The sequence below is a fragment of the Urocitellus parryii genome, chromosome 1 (genome assembly GCF_045843805.1).
Source record: "Urocitellus parryii isolate mUroPar1 chromosome 1, mUroPar1.hap1, whole genome shotgun sequence".
NCBI lineage: Eukaryota > Metazoa > Chordata > Mammalia > Rodentia > Sciuridae > Urocitellus > Urocitellus parryii.
The window spans coordinates 209,487,424-209,504,566 of record NC_135531.1 but is presented as its reverse complement, the minus strand read 5'-3'; the positions used below and the strand labels follow the sequence as shown (position 1 = coordinate 209,504,566).

At 31.9% G+C, this 17,143-nt stretch overlaps 1 protein-coding gene across 1 annotated transcript in view; it reads right to left on the bottom strand.

The window, feature by feature from the left end:
- Nucleotides 1–925: 925 nt before the first annotated feature.
- Kcnj3 (potassium inwardly rectifying channel subfamily J member 3) overlaps nt 926–17,143 on the bottom strand; it is a 151,754-nt gene continuing 135,536 nt past the window's right edge. The window contains exon 3 of the mRNA XM_026403127.2: nt 926–4,591. Coding sequence (XP_026258912.1) covers nt 4,005–4,591 — 587 coding nt within the window. The 3' untranslated portion in view covers nt 926–4,004. The remainder of the gene's footprint in view (nt 4,592–17,143) is intronic.

Here is a 17,143-nt window from a genome sequence, read left to right as displayed (position 1 = left end):
CGTTTTATTAAAACATGGTTCAATATTTAAACCAAATTAGAAACCACATTTTTTTCTAGTTTACTTACTGTAACTTTTAATACACTGGTTTGTTCAAGAACGAGTAAGATGATCATGAAGCTTCCTCCCAGAAAAACAGCTCTCAGGTCATGATCATTATTATGTTCATGTTGCAGATTGCTGAAGCAGCTCACCAGTAAGGACCCAAATGAAAGGGATTCTCACAGAATATCTTCTGATGAATGGAATGATTGTCTTTCAGGAGTTATGAGTCTTATGATAAACAAAAATGAATCAAGGAATGCGAATGACTGTAGGAAAATGAAAAAAAAATGATAAGCACACTATGAAAATTAAACCCATTAATGTTTCAAAAGTTTAATATGGTTTTTATAAAACTGAACTTGCAGTACTGAATACATGAGTTTTATATTTCTGTAACCTAAATGACCTTGTACATTTAAATAATTATAGATTGCATGCCAAAAAATGCAATTAGTTTGATAATAATTTGAGTATGTACAACATAATTCAAGCATAAATTTTGAAGTAGAGTTCACAGACATACTGTGCCAAACCTTCTGCTAGTAAGGAATTGTGGAAATTTTTCATTATACATGAAGGATGTAAGTCAGCTTCTGCATGACCTCAGTCTCCCTCCTATAATAATAATAATGCATGATGGAAACCCATCCTGTTCAGACAAAGATGGTTTTGAATGCTGAGACAACTGAATATTTTTCATGATATTTAAAGCCATGTATGCATGAATTTAAAACAGCATAAGAATAATTTTTCAGAAATAATTAAAGATAAAATATCCTTATTTTTCATTTGGTATATATTTACAATGTATATTCACATATTGCTGAAAAGAATAAATATTTATATTAAGGATCAGCATTATCAAAATAATTCTTTTATTTACAACATTTTGATAGAATATATAGAATAGAATGAAATATTTTACTATAACAAGAGATATACTATTAAAATGCTACAAAAAGGACAAGTTTCTAGTTGTTAAGTGGAGTGATTCAGTTCAATGATCACATTATGCTTTGCTTTCCAATAGCCAGCACATTGGTGAAATGAAAATTGGCTTAAATTGACTATTACTCTTTGATTTGAGCTCTTACAACTTCCTGAAATGGAAATACTGAGATTTATATTTGTTTATTCATTCAATAAAATGAGTAACTTTTCAATGCCAAGAGACATGTCACATACAGAATGAACAAATGTTACATGAAACCACTTTAATAAGAAGTCCTTTAGAATGAAATATACGAAACTGAGATGATTTTGCTTGGACTGATCCATGTCAAAAAAAAATGAGCAAAAAGAGAAGAAAAGCAATTCTTTATTTTTATCCAAATATATCAGACTTTATAATATAGTTTCAACAAAAACTTTGCCATATATCATCCAAACCAGGACATTATAGGAGTGAAAGAGAATGCTACTAATAATTACACAAATACAACAGGTAAAAACTGGAATTTTCCTGGGTAAACTGGGATCTATGATCAACCTAGAAATAGGGGTTAAACTGCAATTACATGCAGAAATTGTACCTTTCCCACACATGTGGAAAAGATAAAAAAAAATACCATTCACTTTGATTAATCAGTTTTGGCAACAGGAACTCCTCATCATTCAGGTCTGTATCCAAATACTACTCACCTCCCAAAGCTAATCATCTCTATTTAAATACTCAATTCTTACCCCACACAGTCATTGGCCACTGTTACCCTGTTTTCATTCTTTTGCCATTTTGACTATCTGAAATTGTCTTGTTTGTTTTTTGTCTGTTTCTGCCCCTCCCACCTACTGGTATGCTGTGTCCATGATGAACAATGACATCCTCTGACTTAGTCATGTTCAAATCCCCAGGAAGTAAAAATTGCCTAGGACATGGAAGGCATGCAAACTTTTGTTGAATGAATGAATACATTCAAAGATTTTGTTTTTGGTTTTTCTTCTTGGTACCAAAAACAAATTTAAATGACTCTCCAAAGTAAATTATGGCTCTGTTTAGTTTTAAGGTGTTAGACTAAATGATCTATGCAGTTTCTTCCACTGCTAATAAATAGAGTATGCCATGCCTCTAGGCCCCTTTCTCTGCTACTATCTCATTTCCTACATCCAGCAAATAAGAAAGTTTAATAATCAAGGGGTAGGGCCACCGCTCTTTTCACAGTGGATGAATTTTCAAGGTTGATCATTTTGCCAGTTACAATTCCCTGGTATATGTTTGCACCTACAGAATTTGGTTGATATAGAGGTAGCCAGAAGATATTATTATAGTTAATGATAGAATCGTTGATGTAATAATTTGCCAATAATAAAATCATCACAGGATTGCTAAAAAATAGCAAATGATGGGAGCCCAAACCAGCCATTAGTGATTTGCACATTAGTCAGAAGTGGAGTATTTCTGTGCAGAATTAGATTGCAATGCCCAAAGAAGTTTTGTAGGAAAAGTTGTAATATTCTAATAAGGAACACTTCTAACATTTCATAAACAATTTGAACTTCAAATCTTATTTTGAATGTGTTCTACTGATCAATAATTTTGATTCCCAATAATGAGTATGACCATTGGGGTTAGAAATATCGTACTGCTAAAACTGAGTAGACCAGAGATCCAAGATACCAATAAAATCAGTGCTCATCAAGAAGAACTGTGTGTAAGTTATCTTCAATTCATCTAATTTTAATTTCTTTCAGGTCTGTCCAGACAATCTTTCTGAACTATAAGTGACAGGTCTGGGACAGTTCCCAGGTATGAAAAAAAAATCTCTCTTCTTACAACAAATGTCATAAACGAGAACAGCATAAAAAGAGACTCAATTAGACAAACATATTTTAAGCATAAGTATTTATCATTTGTTTCTTTGCCTTATTGCATTCCCTTAAAGTTATTTTTTTTTGTTGTTGTTTTTTAAATGGACAGAAAAATTCCAGAATGGGAGTGAAAACGTTTCCAATTGGTTCTGTTTGAAACAGGGACTATGTCATTTTACACAGATTCTGATATATTCAAATAGAACCTGGCTACTGATCATTACAATGATTTAGCATTTGTTCAGAGCTCATATTTGTATTATATCATGTACAAAACAGATTTTCAGATTTTAATTAGTCCAGGAAAGAACTAATTCTCAAATAAATCAGCACTAATTTCCCCCCAGTACTAGCAACTTTTAAAATCATGAGAAAATTTCAATGATATACCAGGTATTGGTATGCTCTAAAATTTACAAGTCAAATGTATAAGGCAATACTTTTGCAGGGCTGTAAATGGCAAACTTTTGTGACCTTCTCATGATAAAACACAATTGAACCTTCTATGACCTTGACAGCAGAAAACATTAAATCAGATTTTTAAATGACAAATAATTTAAGGCTAAAATATTTGGTATTAATAATTAATGCCAGTAGCCTTCCTAGTCTAATAAAGTAAACATGCACAAGAACTACAACTTTGAACAAAACATCACAATTTTTATCAGATATATATGTATGTATGTGTACATGGATGTATATATGTATATATATATATATATATATATGCATGTATGTGTGTGTGTAGTTTTATCACCCTGAAAGCTATCCACTCATGTTTGGCTTAATACATGTGTTAGAAATGATAGGGAGACTACCTCTCCTTTAAATATATATTTGTATATATTTTCCAGAATATACAATATAAATATGACATATATAAATCATGCCATAAAACTAAATGCAAAATTTTCACATTATTGCATGCTTGATGTGATAATACATGCCCATTAACAGCTTCCTTATGATGTTCTCCCTTCCTGATTTTCCTTTCTGCACAGTAGCAATACTTGGGAATAAAGAGTTCTCAAATATGCTAAGTAGACTGGGGGAGAAATATATCTTTCAGATTTCTTAGGGAGGATTATCTCTTCAGCCAAATATTGGACTATTACTAACTCAAAACATTAAATAATGCCTAAGGGGGTGTTTTGTTATGTGAAACGATCAGAGTTCATTTTTCTTAATTTGGCTGGAAGATTCCCTTCCATCCTGGCTGCTCCTCCAGCCATTTTTTGAAGCTTTGGTGGCAAATCAGCCACAGACTGGCTCATGGGATCAGATAACATCTTGGTGGTTTTGGATACCAGTTTTTCTTCTGAGTTGCCAGGAACTGAACTTATTCGTTGAAGTTTCATGGGCAAATCTCCCAAACTGTAGGCTTTTTCTGAAGTTGTAGAACTCATCCTTAAGAGTTTTTTAGGAAAGTCTTCTCTTCCAGTAATTTTCTGCAGCTTCGATGGAAGTTTTGTGCTAATGTCATCTAGTCCATCTAAGCACTCCACAGAATTATGTCTTTCTTTGCTGTTTGTTATGGCTGGTGCTATTAAAGGGGATGACATGAGAAGCATTTCCTCCTGCTCTTTCACACTGTAAGGTGGGGTGGGGACTTCAAATGTTGCATGGAACTGAGAATAATCAACTTTAAAGAATCCTTCTTCTAAGGATATTACTGGAAAAAAACGATGACCCCAAAGAACTTCATCTTCAGTGTATGATGTTCGAGCTTGGCAAGTCATTCCTATAAACAGAGAGAAAACTGTTGATAAATTATGCTCAGTGGAAGCACATGGAAAGCAAGTTACACAGTTCAATTTGCTCACACATTTATCTAAGTTAACTAAATGATAAAATAGGTTAGAAGTTTCATTGTGCATGCATAATACCTTTGCTACATATACCTTTTTCTAATGAAAAAGAGGGTGCTGAACTGTTGATGTTTGAAGGGTAATACATCATAACATAATTCATTGTTTATTATCTGTAAGCCAAAAGCAAAAAAAAAACAGCATAGCATACTCTCACAACATATGTGTCTCTATAAGGAGCTAAGTAGACAAATTATGTAATCATTTTCTGTCATTTAGGAAGCAATGTGATATGCAAAATAAATGATTTCAAATCCAAACTTTTCCACTATGTAAACTTAAGAAAGATTCTTAACTGAGCAGCATTTTCCTCTGATTAAAGCATGGAAAACAACACCTGTCTCAAGAGTGAGCATGAAAATAACATATAATGTTTTACATACGTTATCTACACATATTTGACTCTTTATAGAAAAGAACTCTTTCTCTTCATATGGAGAAAACAGAGGGAGGGAAGAGGACCAAAATTAACACCCTCTCATATTTGTTACATGAATAAAAGATGAAGATATTTCTATATTGGGTATGGGACAGTCATTGTAGTACTTCTATCCTTTTGGACCTACAAAGTCCGAATAAACTTTTTGCTCAGGTTTTAGACATACATAATATACAATCAGTAATCTGGGTCACTTGATGTGCCAAAATTCCATTCCTGCTCTAAGAGTTTTTGGAACCGGATGCTGGATATCAGATGTAAAATTTTGCTGTTTGTATGTTATGTTGCTTGAATATCGTTTATCTCATGGTACTCTGATTTACTCAATTTTGCTCTCTTCAAAAATCAGTTATTTAGTTTGAGTTACTATCAAATCAATCAGCCTCTGAATATGCATTTTTTGAAGACTGGAAGTACACGAATGGATTAAAAAGATATATCAAAGTTTCAGGCAAAAGATAAAATTTTGTGTTAGTAAAACTCACCACCTTCCTCTACCTTTACTATCAGACTTCTATTAAAAGCTAATAAAGTATAAAATAAAAAATTAAAAACCATTTCTTTAATTATTAAGTGTAATTTAAACAAGTTATGACAGTCTTTTAGCATTCAATTCAATTTTCCTTGTCACATTATTTTTATTGTTTTTAAGCCTGGAACCTGGAGTAAAGGGATATTCTGCCCTTTTCCTCCCTGACTAGTAATCACACATAAAATATTTACAAAAAAGTTGGATAAAATGTATAATTAAAAGGCACACTGAAAGTAAAATGATTTTTTTACTGAATCCTTTCAAATTGTTGCCTTGTGAATACTGTTATTTATATATTATGAAAGAATGTTATCAATACATACCATATTTTTAAAAATAGTTTTTTAGTTGTAGTTGGACTCAATATATTTATTTTATTTACTTATTTTTTATGTGGTGCTGAGGATCAAGCCCAGGGCCTCACCTGTGCTAGGCAAGCGCTCTACCACAACTGAGCCACAACCCAAGCTCCACATATCATATTTTTATATCATATTTTTAAGGAAAGTTAACAACAAAACAATTTGTGTTGAAGACAAATACTTATCATGAGGCAGGCACTGTGCTAGGTGCTATCTACTTTTTTCTAGTCCTCAATATGGTTCTGTCAAGAAGATATTCTTCCCTTCACTTTAAAGATAAGGAATCTAATACTTCAAGAGATTAAATCTCTTGGCCTTCTGTGGTCAGAGATCTAGTATGTTTTAGAGAAAAGATGTCAGTATCATTCTCATTTCTCTCTCTGAATGTACACATGTGTGTGTGGTTTTGTACTTTGTTAGAATGCCACTAATATTTTAATTAGGAAGTTGATTCTAAACAATTTATCACTTTAACTCTGTATGAACTAATTATCAGTGTTCTTGATCAATTGCATGTCAAGAATAGTCCCCAGAAACATTAATGTATTAAGATAAAGTAGTTTAAAAGGTTATTTGTAAGTTTTGTAAACTAACATTGGTCCACATTTTGTATTTTCAAACAATTTTTTAGTCTCTGACTAAATATTTTTAGGATCAAATGATAGAATTCTGCCTTATCAGAAAATATATAAAATTAACTTCTTGATACATTTACTTGGTTTTGTATTGACAAATTTAAAGATAGAGAAAAGACCCTACAGGCATCCTACATATAAAATAACAAAACAAATAATGTTGAAACACCCTTTAATTTCTCCCTAAAGGACATCACTCTATGAATTCATAAATCCTTTGTATCACAATTTAAATCAATGAAAAAGATCATAAATATACATTTTTTATTTTGAGTAGTATTTTCCGTACAACCCCATTTTGACTAAAAGAAGTCTTCTGATTTCATTGGCAATTGAAGACAAGCAGAATTATCTAAAGTGAAAGCATATACTCCATATAATCTAGTGTTTTGAAATATAAGGTATGTTTCACAGTTTTTTCCTTTGACAAGTTAATTTTAATTATTTCTAATGGAATAAATACTGGAACAAAATTTGATAACTACCACCATTATAATCTATCTTTCTATAACTGTTTGGCTTTATTTAGGGCATGCTCATGAAGCACAGCAACATAGACACCATTGTGGAAGAATGATCTCCAGGCTGTTCTTCTTCTGCTTCTATTGTCTCCTCTGCCCAAAGCAACTTCTATATTGGGTAAGATTTAGATAAAGCCTCTGCTGTTCAGCAGTTATCGATTGTGTAATATTTTCTGTGTCACAGGATCTAGTGATTCCCTTTGGCCTGTGGTTATATCATATTTATCCACATCGTGCCCATCTCATGTGAGTGACACAGAAGAAACAATGGAGAAGAGTTGAGTTTGAGGTGTTCTGAAAGTTTAATTAAAGACTCATCACATGGAGACTCTCTGTCATTTTCACTTTAAAAGATTTCAGATATGTTCTTTAAATGGACATTGAATTAGGTTAAAGAGATGAACTTAGTGTGGTGTCAAGGCAGAATCATGAAAGGGAAATGTCAAAAATAAAGGGGTTAGACTTTCCTGTCTGCATTTTAAACAGATGTACTGCCACTGGAATAAGGCACAGTAAACAACAATGTATACCCTTTTAATCCGTGAATCAATGCACAGAATAAATCTTTTTTCACAAAGTGTTTTTCATCTCAAGACTAAGAAGTCCCAGCTATTTCCAGTAGCAGCATCTGCTGCTTTGCCAGTTTCCACAGAGATGAGCTCGTGTTGATTTTCACCACATTTGTTCCAGTCTAGAATCTGGTTAAAACATGCAAACAGTAAGATTGCCAGTTAAGAGGTACAATCACATAGTACCCTTTGAATAATGGTATTCACCTGCATTTACTTTAATTCAAATAGTATTTTAGTTATGACAGTTTATTTAAAAATGATTTGAATTAGAGAAAGAAATATAGGGTAAAGCATTCAAAAAGGAAGAATTCTATCATGCATGCATATTCTTAGAAAACATAATTATATCTACTTCAAAGCTTCTCAATTGAAATTTGCATTTTATTTTTGAGCACCATTTTGAAATGGCCTTTGCAAAAAAGAAGTAGCACTCAAGTATATATCTTAGCTCATTGTGCACTGGTAATTATAAACATTTTTCCTATTATCCAATTTATAAAGGTCTATATCAAGATTCATGTATTGATTTCAAATTAATAATAACCTGAGGTAAAATCAAATTTTCACACTATGATGTTGAAGACTGGAAATATCTATTATTAATGTACTTACAACTAATAAAGTATGAAAAAAACAGCAAAAAAGCAAACAAAATTAAACTGCTAGCAAAATTTATTGGTGTAATTAAAACATTGTTATAATTGATTTTAGTTATGTAGTCTGTTTGTTTTGTTTTGCAGTACTGGGGTTTGAACCCAGGAGAAATCTACCATTGACACATCCCCAACCCTTTTTATTTTTAACTTGAGAAAATCTAAGTTGCTGAGGCTGTCCTAGAACTTATTATCCTCCAGCCTCAGCATCCTAAGTCTCTGGGATTATACAGTGCATCACTGTGCCCAGCTTTGAAATAAATCCCAAGTTTTCACACTTAGTCTCCCTTGCTAGTAGAGGTATTTAGGCAGAAAATACTGAGAAACCCTAAAAGTTGGAAATATGAATAATGTAATTTTTTCCTATGATTGAAAATATTTTGAATGTCTATGGCTGAAAATTAACCAAAGCATTGCTTATATTCAGTGACTTAATATAATTTTCTACATTACAAATGTGGGACAAATTACTAATATATCATACTTTCTCACTTATGTATTAATTCACTAATTTTCAGGAAGCACAGGAAATACAGGCAAGCACTGTGGAACAATATAAACAAGTCATCTTGATCACTATCTAAACACCAAATTCTTTCAGCCTTTAATAGGTCTATAAGAGAAGCCATTATTATTTATAGCTTATAAATGACAGGTCCAGAGATAACTTTCACAAGCTGTTTAGTAGAGGAATTGGTAAAAAAATAATAATAATAATTCATATTTTTCAATTTTATAATGTTGTTGCCTCATTTATATCAGTGGAAAAAAAACGAAGTTAATTTCAAACAGGAGAATAGAATCTCACCTTCCTTTCAGGCAAAATCACATGCTGGTATTTCACTAGTGATGCTTACAGGCATTTTAATATGAACAAATATTTGAATACCTGCTTCTATTGTAAATGTCGTAACACCTTAAGTACATAAAAAATCAAAGATCTGTAAAGTCAAAATTTTGTAAGGTTTTTACCTCTATTTAAGTTTTTCTAGCTCTTATCCTTGGCTTCTGATAATCCTCTAGAAAACAACTCAAGGAAGTCATTGACAATCAGTAATGTGGTATGTTGTAATAGTGACTAGGAGGGGTAGAATTCAAATTTTTAAATTAATACTATTTTTCTTATTATATAAAATCATAAGTTCAGTAAAGCCATGTGATAACAATGTTTGTATAGGGGTATGTTCCAAGTGTTTCTCTAAACTCACAACTCTGTGAGGAAGCACTGTTACCCTAGTCACATATTTCTAGAGGGGGAAACTAAATCCACAGAGCAGTAAAAAAAACAGTAAGATTACATAGAGGTTCTGAAGCTGGAATCTGAACTCAAGAAAATGGGCTTGAGAATTCATGCTCCTAATACCTTCATTTTACTCTTATTAAATTGTATTATGTAGTCCAAAGAAGGAATAGTAGAGATATAAGTACTAGAAATATGGTTAATGGGCTAAGGCTGTAGCTCAGTGGCAGAGCACTTGCCTAGCATGCATGAGGCACTGGGTTTGATCCTTACTTAGAACCACATAAAAAATAAATAAAATAAAGTCTGCTGACCATCTACAACTATAATTTTTTTTTAAAAAATGTAGTTAATGAATACTCAAAGTTTCAACTTTGGATACAATATTGTCGAATCTATGAATTTTTTTGTGGTTAGGAGGATCCAATTTGACACAATAAAGACAAAAACATGAGGCATAAAGAAAATAAGAACCATTTTTATAGAGATGAACTCAAGAGGCACTTTGCATGGCTCAATGAAGAAAGAACTCTTCTTCCAGAAAATCTTGGAGCCACATTCCATTTCTACCATCCATGTAATTTAATTTGGGGAAGGTGTAGTTGCTTCTTCTCACCAGTTTTCTAAAATTAAAATAATAATGGTACTTAGATCCTAGAATCATCCATATAATTTTATGAGATATTTTTTGCAATGTCTGAATAAATATTAGCTATTAAATTTATGGTACCTCTTATAAATGTAGAAAAAATACAGAACACAAAAAATATCAGTATGCTTTTAAAAATTAAATTAATTTTTGACTAATCAGGACAAAAGTTGTCTGCCTATGTTCCTCTGGCTATTGGTTAAAATTGTTGAATATTAATTGTAAAAACATTAGTGAATATATTAGTTACATATTGCAATCTTAAAAATGTGCCAAAAAATAATAAATGAAAAGTAAAAAACAAAGATAAAAAGACTGTGCCAAACATTGGCCATATAGAGTTTATGAATTTTATTTTATTATATCAGAGAAACACTGTGAATCAGGTTTTATTATTTCAGGGAGCTTGGAAAATTCACATAATAAGATGTAAACAGCTGAGCTCAGTTCATACCCTATACTGAATTCTAAACCTATGCTCACAATCAATAACTTTTCTACCTCATGATTTTCTTAATGATATGATACTAAAATATAGATACAGAATTAAAAATTAATATTATATATGTGTATAGTATGCATATTTGAGGTTATTAAGTAAATTGTACATTGTTTATTTCTAGTGTAGGGTGCATATTTCTCAATTTTCTTTCTGAGAAAACAAAACCTTTAGGAATTTCTATCCGATTAGAAAAAAGGAGATGCTGCAAGATAACAATAGCTGGGAATACAAGGCCACTTATACAGAGGACATAGCAGATGTCCCATTTAACACCAAGCACTGAATCCCTGCTCCTCTACTAATTAATGTCTTCCACTAATTAATGTGTGACCTTGAAAAAACTATTAAATTTTTTTAAGCCTCAGTTTTATCATCTGTAATTGAGGCTGATCCTACAGATTTCACTTGCATATTGTGAGCACTAAATGAAACAAAGGAAATAACACATTATTTTTCCTCCTTAAATCTATCTTCTTCGTTTTTTTCCTTCAAATTGGCTGTTGTTTTTATTTGCATCAGCTAAGAGCTTAGCATGCAGAGCATGTTGTATATCACAAAATAATTTCCTAGTTCACCCTAAATATTGCTCTGGAGATTATTGAATGCGATTGTAGCTGTTCCTTCCCTAAAGTACTTCCAAAAATTTACCCATCCCCCAAGACATAATAACTGTGAGGATCACTTGGCATTCTCTGCATGCTCTCTATTCTATTACACTGTGCTGAGCCTAAATTTAAACTATAAACTTTCTGAAGAAGCTTATGATTTTTATCTTGTTTATAAAACATAAAGACATTGTGTACTCTACAGTTCAATAATACTAAGGTTACTGGCATCAAGTTCTTTTGAGATGCAGGTTGCAAAGCCATTAAGAATACATAAATCGTTTCCAGAAACTGCAGTTTTCAAATAGAAGGAATCCCTTTAAAGCTCAACATAGTCTGCTCAGACAGACTTTTAGAGAGAAGTGGAAGTTTCTGGCAGGCATTCAACCCAATATTATCCTCTATTATTTACAAGCACTTGGTCTTACAATGTGTTCTCAGACATCAGTTTGCCATTATTGCTCAAGCTAGATCAAAGAATTCTTAAAAAATAAAAAAGAAGAAAAATCTAATTATATTTGTTAGGAAATAAAACTACAATCAGAAATTTAGCAACAGATATTTCAACATAATACTCTAGATTTCTAAGTTCCCAGAAAAAAAGAAAAAAATATGTAGATTCTTAGCAACGACGTGCAGAACAAATTGCTACACTTCCCCAAAGGAATAGAAGTGCAGATGCTAAGGGCCTATGGCAGATATAAAATATAACAGGGAATTCATGCTGAAAACATACTTAGGAGAGACAGAATAACACTAAGCAGTGTAGCAAAGATTTAGGGTATAAATTTGAGATTGTTTCTGTTTGAACTATTCAATATAAGATCAAGGGCATATTGCTTAAATTCCTGAACCTTAATTGCTATTTAATATGCATAGTAACAGGGATATTAATATATAATTCATAAAGTTATTATGACAATAAATGTTAAAACCTATTTATGGGTTTACCATATTAGCTAGTAAATAATAAAGGTTGGATCATTAATAGCTCTTTTTAATCTTTATTATTACTATTGGAGTACCAATGAATTAAAAGGCCAATTTAGATATGTTTTAAGTCATTCTTTGACAATCATCTCATGTTGTAGATGCCACTCAAAGTAAATGTAATATTTTTTCCTCATTAATCTCTGGGGATTTGCACAGACCACGTTCCCTCCTCTTATCTGGAGACTGAGGAAGCATGTATCATTACACACATTTTGAAATAAGTCAAGTCAATTTCCACTGTCAATCTGGCCTGCCCTGAACAAATGTCACTTAACTTTATAGTAACAACTACTTTCCACAAAGTACAATTAATTTCTCTACTGTGTTTTACTGCACTATCTTCACCTTTCCACCTTCACATCATATGGTAACATTATAGAATCTGCCAAATTCATTTTCAACTGGTCATCATTCCCTTAACAGTGGAAATGTTCCATTCTTAGCCCACCTGTTTTTTGGCTTTTCCCTATGGTACCTATTAAAAACATGTTTCCTTGCATTGTCAATTACAGAACCCAAACAAGAGCTACCTTAATCCATTCATGCTATTGTTTTTTTCCTAACAGGATGTGATTTTAGTTTCCAAAACACCATAATTGTAAAGGTATAATGTGACACAGTTGCTGTTGGAGGATGCCCCACATATTCAGGCTCATAGCCGAAAAGGTTATTTTTCAAAAGGAAAATGTAATAACTTGCTAGCTTAAAGAAATATAAATGGTAAATCTTTTAGGTAATGCTGGCATTTAATTGTGTTGAAGAACATTATTCCTAGTCATAGGAAAGAAAAAGTCTTTTAAAGTATTTTCTAAAACAATTACATGAATGTCAACTTTTTCTAAATGTTACATACAATTACAGTGATTAAATGCTTAGATTAATACCCATTTTAAAAAACATTCCTAAAACTTTTCTTTAAAATGTCAAGCCTTACAATCTGATGCTCATACAAAATAAATAAATTAAATATTTGCTAAGATGTCTTCCTAATTTCTCTAAAAACTTGTTCTAAATTGCCATTATAGTAAGTTTCATCTCTTAAAAACCCTTTATAATAATAACTATAGCCAGGCATGGTGACACATGTCTGTAATCCCAGTAGCTATGGAGACTGAAAAAAAGAGGATCATGAATTTAAAGCCAGCTTCAGCAAAATGAGGCACTAATTTAACAAGACCCTGTCTCTAAATGAAATACAAAATAGGATTGGGGATGTGGCTCAGTGGTTTAGTGTCCCCGAGTTCAATCCCTGGCACTCCCATCCTCCCTCCAAAAAAAAAAAAACCCTATAATAATATCTATAACACATAATGAAAAAATATGTGCCAGATCATAGTGTTTTATGCACATTATCATCCAAGTCTCCCCACTTCCCTATAAAGTATTTATTATTCTTTTCCTCATATGAGAGATAAAGATACTAGAGTATAGAATAATGAAATAGCTTGTCCAAAGTTACATGACATGAGATGGTTGTAGTTAACATACAAACCAAGTCCTTCATTCCAGAGACAACTTTTTAAACTTCATACTATTCTGCTATACTTGTCTTGAATGATGACTTTTCCATCAGATAGAAAATACCACTTTCCACTCCTATTACTTAGTCCATGCTATTTCAGATGCATGGCATGTTCTTTTTTACCCCATTTGACAATTTCTCACAGTCACAGCACAAATCAAATGTATTTAATTCTAACTTATTATTTTTTAAAATGTTATATTGGTCCCCATACATGTGTGCTTGCATGTATAAACATACACATTCCTCACTAGGCACTTTAAATGTCTCAATGACATACATAATTAACTTCAATCCATAATATTTAACATTAATTTATTAAGCATCTGCTTTCTGCTAGGCACTCTTTCAGGTACTCATTTCCAAGGTGCTATAACAATGGGATGAAAGATAACCCTCTTGACCTCCATTTCCCCTAAGTTTCATAAGGGGGCTCTTATCCATCTTATCTACCTAGTAGCCAACACTATACCGGGCATTAGATGCTCAGTGCATGGCTGAGGATAAAAATGGAGGCAAGGGAACAATGAGGCTAATAACCTTAAAGGAGGAGAAAGATACAGATTTGCCATAGCCATCACCAAGCTACACCAACATCTCTACAGAGAATCACTAACAAAACTGCAAGTGATATAATTTTTAATGCAATAGGTAACCACAATATGTCAACATGGGTTAATTTCTGTGCTTTGAAGATGATGATAAATTGGGGTATTAGTTTTATTTTGCACTGTTGGAGATAGAACCCAGGGCTTTGTGCATGCCACACAAGCTCTCTGCCACTGAACTATGTCCCCAGCCCTAGAAAATGATCTATTAATTAGTTCAACAAATGAACTAAAAAATTGACTTTGAAATATCTGTACTAATAGATTCTTATATTGATTAGTGGTGCAATGGGAAAGAATACCAAAATGAATTACATATAATCACTATGTAAGCTATGAAAAACTTACACAAAAGAGCATACTTTCTTATAAATCATATTTAATAATGATTGGTTACTTTCTTCCTCATATCTCTATGAAATCATACACAGATACACATAGAAACAGTAACTAGAAATGTTAGAGTTAGCTGTATTAACCATTATACCAAAGAATAATTAAATTAATCAGACTTTTCTTATATGCTCAAATATATGACCTCTATAAATCAATCATGTTGGAGAAATTTCTACCCTTCATGTAACTATAACTGATCGCCTTTTAAAATAGAGTACATCTATTTTTCCTGACACTTTAAAATTTGTTTCCCCCTCTAATTCATGAGTATTACTTTTTATATAGACTGCCACATCTTTTTCAAAAATCAAAAACTATAGTTATTTTTTAACATCTTCTTTGGCAGAAAGTCAAATACATTTTGTTTGCTTGTAGGCTTAGAACAGAACCTGAATAAATATTTGCAATTCAGCAGTTGTTCTGAGTCTACGCTTTGCAGTAAAAGGTCAGAGAATTATAATGACTTATAATTCTAATTTTGCTCTTATGTTATTTATAGAGGCTAAATGAAAAATAAGTTCTCTACAATTTTGTGGGAAGTATTCTGAGTGATTTTGAGTGTGAAAATACCACATCACAGTAATATCCACAAATATATGATATTTTGACACGTGTATTTTAAGAGAAAAATAATGATTTGTTTGAACATGTATATACAAGTCTTCTGAAGGAATTTAATTTCCTTTCATGACAAACAGGCATCTAAAGTCAAATGATTAAGTTTCCTTAAACTACATGGATTCTCATCTCTTTAGATACTATTTTAATTTACCTCAAATTCATGAAAAATAGAAAATCACTTTTTAGAAGTTAAAAAAAGTACTGAGGCAAATAATATATGAAAAATGAGATGAAACTGTGACTTCCTAAAAATCAACATTTTCAGAAAGGAAATGATAACCAAGCTCTATGAATTGATGCTAAAATGTAGCTCAAACCTAAGGCAGCCAAGACCCCTCCCCCTACACACACATGTAGTTTTTAAAGTAAAAAATTGTCTATCTACAGGATTCTGTAATATGTATATCCAGAGTCCAGAGGTAAAATTCTCAAATGGCCTAATGACCTTTAGGGAAATTTTATCAAAATATATATATATATATATATATATATATATATATATATATATATATATCTTTGAAGAATATTTTGACATCTATGAGTACAATTATCTATATCATACAAGTGGTGCTAAGACATTAAATATATTAAACTGCCTCATATTCAGACTTGTTAATATTGCAAAGCAAAATAGCCAAGGAAGGGAAAGAGAAAATATAATTTGATCCATCTGAAATATCAAGTGTTCTGGCCAGATCTTCGCTTTGGACTCATTACACAGAATTAATTATTGGTTAAGGGAAGTTTTACTTTGTGGCCATACTTATTTATAATTTTTGTGTAGGTATATATTGCCACATATATTTTTGTACCATTTAGATTCAGAAACTGTATTTTTATCTATTCTGCCAATTTTAATATCTAATTCATGATGTTCATCCTTCAATATATTACATTTTGAGCAACAAAAAAGGAAAAGAATTTAATGTAACTCAGTTATTTTGTTTCAAGTAATATTTCACTCTGCTTATAAAATATTTTAGAGTTAAAAATGGAATATTCTAGTTAGCCTGAAAAAAAATACATAAACTGTATATGATTAAATCTTCACTTTAATATCTTGCCCTGAACTTAAAATCAGCAAACTACAGGGACACAGCCACATCAATGTTTATAGCAGCGCAATTCACAATAGGTAAACTGTGGAACCAACCTAGATTCCCTTCAGTAGATGAATGGACAAAAAGAATGTGGCATATATACACAATGGAATTTTACTAAGCAATAAAAGAGAATAAAATCATGGCATTTGCAGGTAAAGGGATGGAACTGGAGAAGATTATTCTAATGAAGTTAGCCAATCTCAAAAAACCAAATGCTGAATGTCTTCTCTGATAAAGGAGGCTGATTCATAGTGGGGTAGGGAGGGGGAGCATGGGAGGAATAGACAAACTCTAGATAGGGCAGAGGGGTGGGAGGAAATGGAAGGGGGCAGGTGATTAGAAGAATGGTGGAATGTGATGGACATCATTATCCAAAGTACATTTATAAAGACACAAAGTGATGTCAACATACTTTATATACAACCAGAGATATGAAAAATTGTGCTGTATATGTGTAATAAGAATCATAATG